Here is a 12,814-nt window from a genome sequence, read left to right as displayed (position 1 = left end):
TAGTTTCTCTCAGGTCCTCTGGTGCTCTCACTTTCACAGCTGAGCCACAAACACACAAAACTTTTCTGGACACAGACAGAATTACAAATCAAATCACAACAGAACAGATGCGATGCTGTCAGGATTATTTCACTCCATACAAAAACACAGACATCAGTTTTAGAAAAGAGCCTTTATATTTAAGCATTAGGTTATTGTTCCACTTGGAAATAGTAGAAGACCACAATCCCAACTCAAGGTGCAAGTACTAGATTTATCTGGGGCTTTCAAACATATCAGTCTTCGCCATGATGCACTTTGCACAGTGGTGATGGATTTGTTGGCATGCAAGTTCAGCAGCTGTTCTGATTTAACCACTGCACTTTTATGCATTACTCAATCTTTGTACACAAGCATGAAAGTTCAACCTTGACCCTGGAAACAGTAATGACAAAACGATCCCGGTCAAGGTCCACTTACAAGCTTTTTTCCACAGGTATAACCACATAAGGTCTTCATCCGCTGACGAAGCCAACCTGGACAGGAAGTCCTAAAGGAGGACATCATAACCACTACTGAGCTTGCATGTCAACAGATTGATCTCCGTGATCAAACTCCTGCTGATGAAGACTGCGCGGTACAGTTGAAAGCCCTGTCAGAATGTGTCAAATATTTACACTGATTAATGATTTTGCACAGCAGAACGTATCCCTTTCTAAAGCAAAATAAAAAGATCATATACTTCCGATAACTTCAATTAACCCCCAAACTACAACATAGACCATCTACTTATATTATCATATAAAAGAACATTTACACAGGGTGAAGCAAAAAGTGACTGAGCTATGTGAGTGCACACTACAAGACAAAAAACAGGACTATGGGAACCCACTTCTAGACATGATCTGGGAACAGTTATTCTGTCAGAATTCCTGTCTGTTGTTCCTCCTGCTCAGCTCCCCCTCGCTCTTCCAATGATAGCAAGAATATAGAGGAAGATGTTGATGATATCTGTGTACAGGTTAAGAGCAGCAAAGACATATTCCTCCGGACTCAGGGACAGTTCCTTGTTGCCAAGCAACAGCTGCGTGTCCACCGCCAAGAACTGTAACAGAAGAAATAGGTCACAGGGGGTTAAAAATCTGCCTTTAAAAGAACCAAACAAATACAGTCAAACATGTTTCAGATCGTTAATCATTCAAAATAATCTGTCACAATCAGGTTTTTAATGATTTAAGGAGGCGCATTCTCGCCCTGCAGAGATGTTGCTTTTATAGTTTCTCACACAAGACAATTTACATCCATGTCTGTCTAGACTCATAAGTGTAATCAAGACCTTGAAGGAATTTCATAAAAGCTACTTTTGACTCCTTGAACTTTGACCTTTCACTAACAAAATCTAATTGGATCTTCCTTGAGTTTAAATGAACATCAGTGCCAAATTTGAAAAATTCTCTAAAGGCATTCATGAGATATTCATTAGAATGGGATATACGTATGGATAACCTGAAAACATAAGCCTCTATGCTGCGGCGTGGAAACACTCCACAGGCTGCCTTTAATACATTTCAAGGTTTGAAACAGAAACACCTTGAGTATCATAATCTTTCCATGTTCATGTCCAAATTATGATGAGTACTGAGAAAAATGCCACAAAACAATGCCAAGAGGTATCATACTTGCAAGATGTGTTGTCAAAAATCAAACCACTGAAGTAGCCGTTAAGGCCTTTAAAGGTAAAATATCTGGTTTAAATCTGTAACATCTCTATTAGGCTATTTCAGAGAAATTCCAAAAGGAGAAGAAAGTGCTGCTGTGCCAAAATAGATCATCCTAGTTTTGTTAAATCAGACCAGAGGTGACAGAGATTTCATCCTACTCATGCAGCCCCCACTTGATTTCATTGCGTGGGTCTCAGAGGGACTTTTAACAAGGCCGATACTGATGACTACTGTCACCAACATAATTTACAGTAAAGCTGGAAGACAACTGTTTGTCAAAGGACTTACGCAGGTGAAGAGTAGAGCTCCCAGTCCAGCATACACAATGTGCAGAATCCTGTCACGGATGAAGATGCAGAGGATGCCAAAAAGGATCAGGACGATTAAACAGACGAAAAGGACGCCGTAACAGGAGGTGAAGTCATACTTGGTCTGTGGGAGGAGGTGGCGAGAGACATTAAGGTTACCGTCTCGTCAGATTATGATCAATGTCCGTGACGTACAGTGTGTACAAGCGGCAGGGAGGGATGGATACAGACCTGCAGAGAGAAGATGACCACTGCGAAGCACACAACTGCTGTGATGCCCACTGCCATGACCACTGAGTCAGTGTCGTGGAAGCTGGCGATCATTCCCACCATGTAGGACATGCTGAGAGTCAGGACGGACTGAGAACAAGAAACACAAACACATCAGCACTGGCCTGAATGAGAAACGGCAAATCTTTTTGTAGTTACAACATGAAGATGATCTGTGAGGCTCAAACTGAATTTAATCTGTGCACAATATTAAGAACAGGAAAATCTTAAATATCGTGACTGTAGGCTGAAAACATCCTAAATACAAAGTTTTTCAGCAAGGAAGCAATCGTCTCTCCCACTTTACCACATCACAATACATTTCTGTTTATCTAATTCAAGTTTTAAAACAAAGAATAATAGAAAACTTGGCCTTCCTTTCCAAGACACACTGATTTATAAACCAGAGGGCCAACACAATGATGACTGACTAGTCCAAATCAGATAACATGGTATTTCCTGAGCGGCAACTCCACTCCTGTCTGTTTTCTATTTAGGAAAACAACAAAGTCAGAGCAGGCTTACCAATGCGACCAGGTTCCAAGGATGCCTTCGGCGAACGCTTCCGCAGCAGCTGATCACACAAACTGACACAAAGAATATCGCATAGGACACCAAGTAGGTCCAGGTGTTCACCATGACGAATGCCTTCACTTCTTCCACAAAGGTGAAAACAGCCACGAAGGCGAATGTCACCATCAGCTGAGCAGTCAACACCAAGAATACCTGGAGGGAAGAGTGGATTATTAGGCAGCAGACGACACTTCCAACAAAGAAGGTCAATTATTTTAGACGGATCTCAAGCTGCATGATTAACTCCAGGAGGTTATGTTTGTTTGTTAGTCAGCAGCATATGAGACAAACTTGATTTCAACGATGTATGGCAAGACGACAAGAACTATTTTGGTTTTTCTTAAATATTAAAAGATCTTGCTCTACTGCACATACGACCCTAACTCATAAAAAGTTGGGATGCTGTGTAAAACATATAACAGCATGTGGTAATTAAAAAAAAACGAATGAACGCAGAGTTTTGTAATGCTCCAAAAACACCTGTTTGGAACGCAGGTAAACAGGTTCATTTGTAACAGGTGATGGTATCGTGACTGGGAATGAAAGGGGCATACTCGGCATGCTCAGTCATACAAGGATGGGGTGAGGTTCTCCACTTTGTGAAACACATGATTGTATGAAGGACATGGGCCCAGGAACACTTCATAAAACCAGTGTTGGTAAAAAGTTCTTTTGCATCCTGTTTTTATTTACTTGTTACACAGCATCACAACTTTTTTGGAATATGTATCTCATTACTGTGTATCACTACATGCAGATTAATAAAAATGTAACATTTTGTATTATTAAGACAATACCATTGGAGGATTGTGCAGCCTTGGCAGGAAAAAATGTGATGTGGTCTCTGTGTTGGAGCGAGCAATACGGATAAAATCCTCTGTCATTGTATTGATGTCATATTGCTTCACAAACAATATACCGTATATTTTGGTGTTGTACAATCTTCTGGGAAACTGTTAATGGATAAAATAACCTGGCAGGTACAGTTGATGTTAACAAATCCAGCAAATGCACATAGCGGTTCTTCACTGCAATTACACAAAAAAAGCAGAAGTGCTCACTGCCTACAATGGCCTCATACACCCAGCTGTTAATTCACTTCACCTTTTTCTTCAACCACACCGTCTCCCTACCTTTCGAATAAAGGCTCTTCTTATGCTCTTGTTATCTAATCCAAAATCAAAGTCTTGATTCTCGTGAAAGGGTGGTGGATCATCCTCGTTATGGTAAACTTCATCTGAAACATCAAGATGAGTAAGTCACAGTACGAAGATAATCAAACATTAAAAAAGAAAAAACAGACACAACACTTACCACTGAAGTTACCATTAAAGCCCTGGCCTGGTGGAGAATATGGGGAAGAAGCGGGGTTGACGCCATATCCTGAGCCGCCCTGAGGGTCTGTGCCCATTCCGAAAGCTCCAGGAATACGCGGTCCAAAAGCAGTCGGCGGAGGGAAAGGGAGACCGGCAGGAGCAGGGAGACCTCCAGGAGCCGGCATACCACCAGGAGCAGGTCCTCCGAACATGTTCGGGCCTACCATATTGTCAAACGCGACAGGAAACGGTGGCTGGCCGGGGTAGGATGGGGGAGAGGGTCCCCCTTCCACCGGAGTATATGCAGTCTTCTCGGTGGCCATCTCTGGCTTAGATCGGGAGCAGAGACCGGCTGCAGCGTTGGATTGTTGGGACAGATATGGAAAGCATAAAATGAAAAGGAGAGAACATATGAAATATTACAGAGGTAAAATAATCAGCAAAGTGTTGATGCTGACGGTTGACAGTCCACAGCGCGAGACGCTGAAACGTCACATGACGATGCTTACTTCCGGTCCATATAATAATTGATAAGCGTCGAATGACAGCTTAGCTAAAACGATCATTTACAAGTGTTGTACATATTTCTTGTGTTTTTTTTACCACTAAAATCGCCACTAATTTGCGGGTTAAATGGTTTTGGGTTCCGGGTCTGATACCAATGAATAGCATTGAGGCAGCACTGAGTTTCCACGGGCACCCCTCACGAAGTGTAACGTTAGCTAACTAAATGTAGGCCCAAAATTTCACTTTCGGCGAAAAAACGACCATTGAGTCCACATAATCTACATCACACTGACCATTTGAGTTAAATGAGCAGAGATGGCTCATAATTCCATAAAGAACGAGTTAATGTATTTGTTCTTTTGTTTTTTTTTTTCTATCGCAACGTTACAGCACACTATAGCCATGTTCTTTCACCAAACAATAACGTTGGCCGCTGCGACTGGACAACAGAGAACCAAAGATCAGCGAAGTCAAGAGAGAAAAAGTCTTTAAAAACTACTCACACTGCCCGCAATCAAAGTTTCCGTTCCAGCAGGGTTCCTCTAGAGTTAGGCTATCTGTGGTATTTTTTTCCACAGGTTCTGTCGGACTTGGATGAGGTTTTTTTGGTGTTTTTTTTTTTCCACTCAGACTTCCCGTAAACCCCCACGTCTCCGCCCCTGGGCTGCAGAATGCGGCGTTCACGGCAGTATGGGACGTTCTGGACAGATGGGAAGAAAGCCAGGACGACGGCATGAAAGCAACACTACAGCTGTCATCTCGAGGTCGTATGAGTCCACGGTTACTTAAAAACAATACTCTATATTAACAATACAGCACAATATCCACTAAGTTTGGGTTTAATTACATTGAACGCCCCTTTCGGTTGACATGAGACGTCAATGTTTGCAGTTTTCAGGCAGTTCAATATAATTAAGCACCATTTCGGATACATCAGAAAAAGTCAGACGTTCTAAGTCGTATTTATGTTGACGTAAACGCTTTTTACAAGTGGGGAAATCGCAATTACGACAACTCAGGAATGACTGCGGCACGTCAAACATGCCCGATGAACTTGCTGCCCGAAATGCGTGCGTAACACTGAAGGTGACATGCACAAAACTTCATGGGAAAAAAAAAAAATCATCCGTAACCATAAGCAAGTGGGCCATGGGGGATAGAAACCTGTCTTAGCTGCAAAATGCTTGTCAAAAGTGAACCGCCAGGAGGTGTCAGAAGGCTACGGTTTAGGTGAAGAATATCTGAGGACAACCAGAATGGCTCAAAACAGCTTGTATTGCGTTGGATCAAACAGTCTGGATTTCCCAGACCCTGCAGCTGCCGGTCTGCTCGTCTTGCACCCCGGCTCACATCACAGTTTTCTTCACAGCTGTATAGATACATCAGTGGTTGGGACTTGAGTGAAGGATTATTAACAGGTGAACATAACAGGGAACTGACTTCAGGAGCCAGGTTATTGCACATTTGATCATTTGAGATGTAAATTTCTCAGAATTCACATAGAAATATTGCAAATAATGTTTTAAGACATTATAATGACATAATTGATTTATTTTATTTGGTCTCCAAGAGGAAACCTGGCAAACAGCTTCTTTAGGGAAGAGCAACTTCACCTACTTACTATTTTGGAGTCACAGTCAGCCAGATTCATGTTACACAAACATCTTGGTTGATTTATAATGTAAACAGAGGCAAGTGTCAGAATCTCCAGCAGTGTCTCAAGAGTAGATCATTTTCCAAAAACACGTAATCCATTATTAGTTGGTGACACAGGTCCCCCGAAATGCAGGATGGATTTCTTGCCTCTAGGGTTTCTGTTTGAAATGGAATTAGACTATTTCCTGCTGAGAGATGTTAATAAAAGTCAAACAGATTATATGACCATAAAGTAATAGCTCTGGATTACATTGTAGTGGGACTAATAATACACCAAATTACACTCTGCCACTCCTGCTCACAGACAACACATGCAGTAACTGAACATGAAAGGCAGTTTAGTTTTTTTTAGCAGTCATTTAGATGTACAATGCATTATTTTGCCGTCTGTTGCAGTTTTGTATTCTTTGTATTTAACCGTAACCATCATGTGGCATGATTACATCAAGCTAATTGAAGGCTGTGAGCAAAACTGATTACATGACACCAAGCAAGGTAATTTTCCTCCTTTTATTTCACTTATTAAACATTTGCATTATTTGTCGTCATGCATTACAAATGCAAGGTGAAATAGGTGATGGCCTTGCATTTGAATACATTTCATGTCTAATGACATCAAATGTGAAAAATTTTTTAAAAGTAAACAGTTCTCACACTGTCCTTTCTCAAACAGGTCAAGTATAAAAAGCGTCATGAAGGAATTAAGAATCTATTTTGGATCATTAAACATTAAAGCTACAGGAAACAGAAAATGCTTTGACTTGTTGCTACCTTTCCATTCATATTTTGTTCTTTATACACAGTGTATCACTTTGTTAAGCCAAGTTTGAACATCCATCACATGCTTTTGATCATTATGCAGCAGCACGTGCGGACATGTTCTGCAGTAGGCTTAACATGTGAACACAATAAGTAAAGGGTGTATTACTAAGGCTCCATCATAAATACATAAATAGCATAATTTAAAAGGCACATTATGAAACATTTTGTCAAAATGAAAGATTAACATTCAACAATGTTTCTTCCCTTTCGCTGAACTCACTTGTGGTGCAATTTAAAAAGGGAAGAAAAGTGAGTTTTTATGAGCATCAGATGTCACCTCAGCATTTTGTCTCGTGTACCATCGAGAAAATACAATTTAAAGGCGACTAGTTGAGGGTGTCTAATCTATCGCACTCCAAACAGTTATATAAAAAAAGAGAGAACAATCCTAACAAAACACCAACTTCTCCATCAATGTCTGCATAGCTTTACCAAACAAAATACTGGTCCAAAACTATGAAATACTGAAAACTGCATGATAACATAACACAGTGTTCTCATATGTATGCAAGTTTGTTTTCAGAAAAGTGGGGAAGAAACCTGATCATAAGACATGAATGCACTTAGAAATTTTATACAAATTCCACTGCAGTATATATACAAAATTCAGCAACGGTTGACATGAGGTCCAGTGAGTCTAGTTCAATTAACATTAAATACTTTCCTGCTGAATAAATATTAAATATTCATATATGTATATTCAATAGTGACAAAATACTTATCAAACTTGAATAAAATATACAGTAATTCCTCATTTGTCTCCACATTTTTGGTGATTTTCATCAGGCTCTTTGGTAGAAGGACTGAACTTAAAACCTGGGAGTGGCAACCCTCATTCAGCCCCTACGGTCTTCCCCCCACTATTTTTTAAGAGTTGCCCTCCCCTGCTTTCCCTCCTTTAATGCAGTTTTCATGGTTTTACTGCATGCGATCTGTCTGGAGCTGCTGAGGTTGGTACTGGCTGAAGGCAGCGGCAGCAGCGGCAGCTCCTGGAGTGGCAGCGGTGGCGAGTGGCTGTTGGACAGTGTACCCGTACCCTGCTGTAGTCATGTAGCTTGTTGGTGCTGGTGAGGCTGCATATGGGTACTGCTCATATGCAGCGGCGGCGGCAGCGGCGGCAGTGGCAGCAGCCGCAGAGTACTGAGCATAGGCTGCACCAGTATAGTCAAGGTATGGGGAAGTGGCAGCAGCAGCTGTTGCTGTAGCAGCAGACGGTTGTACATGAGGGATCACCACGCTGGGTTGGACAAAGGCCTGAGGGTAGACGTAGTGGGCAGGGACTCTGTTGGACACAAAGACACGCAGGGTCAAAGCAGAGCCACAGTCAGTCATGTTTCCAACGCTGAAACTAAATTCTGGAAAACTGAAAAGCAGGCGCCACAATACGTCAATCCAGTCCTCAGAACACAGCAAATCCATTCATTAACAACCGAAAAACCCTACCTAGAATTGAAAAGTTAAGGAAGCAGCAAAACCACAAAGAAACACAAGCGCAGCTTTTAATTTCAAAAAGCACCTGAATCTGAAACACAGTAAGGCATTAAAAGAAGATACAGCCCAGCTCTGCACCCAGTGTTTCACTGAAAACGGTATGTGACAAAATGCGAGCTTATCGCACAACACCACAACATGTCAAGAGGAGACGTGGACGTAATTCTGTCCACACACTGTTACACCAACACCACAAATACAGGCATGCCCACGCATGTTAATAGGTCCTTACACACAAACAAATAGGGCAAAAAATAGGCTTTTGATTTCTTTTAAATGGAGCAGCTAATAAATGCTATAAATTGCAGTGCAGTGAATCAGTATTATGGTATCTTATCAAGTGGGTGATTGGTTGTATTAGATCCCACAGAGGCCCTGTTGTGTTTATTTGTTTGAAGAAGAAATGGACTATTTTAAACCAAAAAATGGCTTAAGAGCAGGAGATCTCCATTGGAAGAGCAATATTCTGGATGTAGACCAGGGTATAAGTGGATAAATACAAGCCTGGGTATCTGGGTAAATTTGGCCCCACTTTAAACGTGGGTTAAAGTCACCCTCAGTAAATATATTGAGGAGCAGGTGTGAAACTGTTATATCTGTCCATAGAGAAGTGCCCCCTCCCCCTCTTACAGACATACACCCCCCACACAAACATACACACGCCAACTTGACTGACAGGGGAGGCTGGAAGCATGCTATTTTTGCTCCCCTTGTCATCTCCAAAGGACGAGCTGATCTTCTCCTTCAGTAACACATGGCAGGGCACTCATCAACTGTAATGGCTGCCGACACCACTCCACTATCTCAGTGACTTTCCTGAATTTAGTTCTTTATTATGAGACCGGAGGTGTCCAGGTTTATCAAAGCGTTCCCCTCGTTACAAAGTGGGACGATACAAACGAGTAACTGTTTTGTACTGTAGTTGCATAACAACCACAGAAAATGTCTTAATTCTTGTATTAAAGGAGACAAATCTAATGTATAATTTCTATCTTGACAAGATGGGAACCAACCTGCTGGTATCGTTCCTTTGTGATATGACCTTGGTTTAATATGAACAGCTCAAGCACTGAAAGGGCACAGCTGACTCTCTATTGAAAGAGATGGGTTGAACATTTTGTGGCCCTGCAGGCGGAGAGCTAAATAAAGGTGCTTTGTAAATCACCAGGACACATGGGTAATCCCCAGCACATAACCAAAAGGCTTCACGGGCACATGGCTCGGTCCACCTGTTGTCCACAGCCGAGTGGCCCTGTCTGTGCCATACATTATTCACAGCGCTGCTGAGTGACTCCTATTTTCCATCTGAATTTGAGAGGCCGTGGAGATCACTATAGCCAGCAGCTGCTGCCTAAGAGACCAGCTAAGATCTCTGTCTACAAACTATAGTGCAGTGAACATTTGAGTCTATATACAGTAAATATATAATAATTTTTGGTTTAATGCGAAGCTATATAATAAATCCATCATCACATTTATAGTAAGTTACAACCTAAAAATAATTGTTTTAAACAGACAGTGATCCAGCTTTAATTTGGACCCTTGACTTTTTTATTTAAGTTACTTAATGAAGTTTGCTAATAGAGTACCAACACGGGGGCATTTAAACAGATTCCTCTGTGGTGATAACACTATTTTGCGTTTGTTTTCGTTCCCCCTGTAAATTTTAATCTCATCGTTAAATGACAGGCGCTGCAGTGATGAGAAAATACAAAACGGGGAGTATTGGGATTTTCAGAAAAAAAAGAGTCTCAGTATTGTGTACCTGTAGATTTACGCTACAAGTCAAAGCAATGGGTTAATAAAATAAAACCAAAATAAAAACACAGCATCATGGGTAAGAAAACAGAAAAGGAACTCCCACATGCAAGCCAGTGTTTGTTTTGTTGCAGGGGATCAATTTTGAAATAAACACGCTGTGAGTGATCATCGGCCCCCTTTTGACAACAAAACATGGTCAACGTGATGTTAACTAGAAACAGAGAAAAAAAATGAACCACAGGCTAAAGCACAAATCAGTCATTAAATGGAAAAAAATCACCAACACCCCATTACAGAGTTACAGCTCCCTGTCAAAACTCCCAAAGTCTGCACAAAAACCTCCTGCACCCCCCACCTCCCCCACTGCAAGTAGAAATAAGCACACAGTTAAGCTGAACACCACATCATACTGAAAACAAGGCACACACAAATCTATGTACTATGGAAAACTGGGGAAAAAAAACAACAACAACAAAAAAAACAGAAGACTTCCATGCATCTAGTCACCATTTCAGTTCGTTTGTGTATGTCAGAGTATACAGGTAACACTTTAGTGCTCTGCCCAATGCAGACTCAGCTATTCCTCAAACCATCATGTCCCCTCATCAGCTATTTTAACCGTTACCGACCCTGTCAGATCAGAGAGAGATAGACAACATGAAGTCAAGTCCTGTCAGTGGCTGGGGACAAACGTTCACTTCCTTCACAGTCAACGCCAAGCAGAGGAGCACACATCAACACTCACATGTCCTCATTCAGGATTGAACAGGTGGAGGCAATGATAAATGTGTACAACAACAAAAAAAAACACATTAAGTGAGATTATTAAAGACAATAGCAGATTTTTGTTGAAGAAATGGGAAATTCTGCGGCATAACATACCCATAAGGTCGTTGGATGAATGCTGGATGGATCTGAGGCACGCCAAATGCAAACCCTGGAATGAAAACAGACGCTTGTTCTAGTTTTGTTTGCTTGTTCTCTTTTCCGTCTTTGATTCCTTTCTACTTTCATCAAAAAGAAGTGCATTAGCCTCATGGAAGAGGAGTGGAAGTGCGTGTGTGTGTGTGAAGGCATTTGGGCCACCTTGATGATCCACGTTAAAGCTGTGGTCCAGTCCCTCACCTGGCTGTATGACCCTGGGCTTGGCCCCCAGGTAGGCCAGGTTCACGTTGGCTTTCCTGCCGTCTATTATGGGGTTGGGGTCCTTGCAGGCTCGATCGGCCGAGGCCCGGTCTGCCATTGTCACCTGAGGGAAACGGCACATGGATGTTTCTTACTGCACAGTGGGCGATCTCGTGGCACCCATGAATCATGGATTATTTGTTTTTAATACATTTCGGTTCATCTGAGAGCAAGCAGGTCAAATCAAACCGAGGCTCATGCACTGGGTCCAGGCCTAGATTGTCACAGTAACAGCTACAAATGACCTATTTCTGACCTGACTGTCACACAGTGCAATCCACCTCATCCCTCGACTGTGCACGTGTGCAATCAACTTTAAAATGGCAACTGAGAAGTGCTCACAGGCTGCTACTTACAAATCCATAACCTCTGGATTTCCCCGTCTGCCGATCCGTGATGACAACAGCCTCCTCGATGTCCCCAAACACCTCGAAATACTTCCTGAGGCTTGAGTCTGTCGTGTGATAAGGAAGACCTCCCACAAAGATCTTGGTGAACGTGGTGTCTTTCTGTGCCGCGTGCATCATTTGTACATGTAAATACTTATAAATATACACAAGAACGAGCTTTGCAGGAAGTTTGGAGGTCAGATGAAGTAGAGAAACGCGCTCAGACGAGTTGAGGGAGAGAGTCTGCGGCGCGGACGTGCAGCGCCCCGCTGATGTGGATCTGAGGCAGCGGGAGGAGGACACCTGTTAGTTTGCTGCGGGAGATCGCCCAGTTGTCAGTGTGTGACACAGATACTTAACTCCACCCAGATCCAGACCACCACACCGGGGCTCAGGCTGCCTACTGTGGCACAGCTGCTAAAACAGTGGCAGGGACACGCTGTGCAGCATGACTGCAGAGGGGACTCCTCTTCCTCACGAAGAGCATGCCAGAAGTTGAGAACGAGTTGTTGTTCAAGTGTAAAATCATGTCGTGAAAACTCGTCTCATCATAAACATTTGGCAGCACTATAAGGGCTGTAGCAGGATTTTAGAAGAAAACAACTCATATAAATCCAGCAGTGACTGGGTGCCAACAATATTAAACGTATTATATCAGTTTAAAAAATCCACTTAACTGTAAATATTTTTATTTCTCAACACATTTATTCTCCAAATGCTATTTCAAAGCCCGGACATTCTGCTTGGAAATATTGAATTCTAATTTTAGGCCTAATAGTGATCATATATATGTATATGTGTGTGTGTGTGTATATATATATATATAAACACACACA

The 12,814-nt window shown here is 42.0% G+C and overlaps 2 protein-coding genes across 3 annotated transcripts; both read right to left on the bottom strand.

The window, feature by feature from the left end:
• Window positions 1-153: 153 nt before the first annotated feature.
• Window positions 154-5,331, bottom strand: grinab (glutamate receptor, ionotropic, N-methyl D-aspartate-associated protein 1b (glutamate binding)). The gene is made up of 7 exons (XM_041943191.1): window positions 5,178-5,331; window positions 4,166-4,519; window positions 3,985-4,088; window positions 2,804-3,004; window positions 2,240-2,368; window positions 1,989-2,132; window positions 154-1,084 (listed from the first exon to the last, which is right to left on the bottom strand). Exons 2-7 carry the CDS (start codon window positions 4,488-4,490, stop codon window positions 932-934), a joined length of 1,056 nt encoding a protein of 351 aa, XP_041799125.1. The 5' UTR covers window positions 4,491-4,519; window positions 5,178-5,331; the 3' UTR covers window positions 154-931.
• A 1,546-nt stretch (window positions 5,332-6,877) lies between these two features.
• rbm24b (RNA binding motif protein 24b) lies at window positions 6,878-12,182 on the bottom strand. 2 transcript variants are annotated; one of them, XM_041942539.1, is made up of 4 exons: window positions 11,946-12,182; window positions 11,491-11,653; window positions 11,287-11,341; window positions 6,878-8,434 (listed from the first exon to the last, which is right to left on the bottom strand). In XM_041942539.1, the coding sequence occupies exons 1-4, from the start codon at window positions 12,114-12,116 to the stop codon at window positions 8,071-8,073; spliced, it is 753 nt and encodes a 250-aa protein (XP_041798473.1). In that variant the 5' UTR covers window positions 12,117-12,182; the 3' UTR covers window positions 6,878-8,070. The 2 variants fall into 2 exon arrangements, with proteins under 2 accessions (XP_041798473.1, XP_041798474.1); XM_041942540.1 differs by having other exon boundaries at window positions 11,530-11,653.
• Window positions 12,183-12,814: the final 632 nt, after the last annotated feature.

The sequence above is a fragment of the Chelmon rostratus genome, chromosome 8 (assembly GCF_017976325.1).
Source record: "Chelmon rostratus isolate fCheRos1 chromosome 8, fCheRos1.pri, whole genome shotgun sequence".
NCBI classification, from domain to species: Eukaryota; Metazoa; Chordata; class Actinopteri; order Chaetodontiformes; family Chaetodontidae; genus Chelmon; species Chelmon rostratus.
The sequence above is the reverse complement of the archived record's forward strand: the minus strand, read 5'-3'. Positions and strand labels throughout refer to the sequence as shown.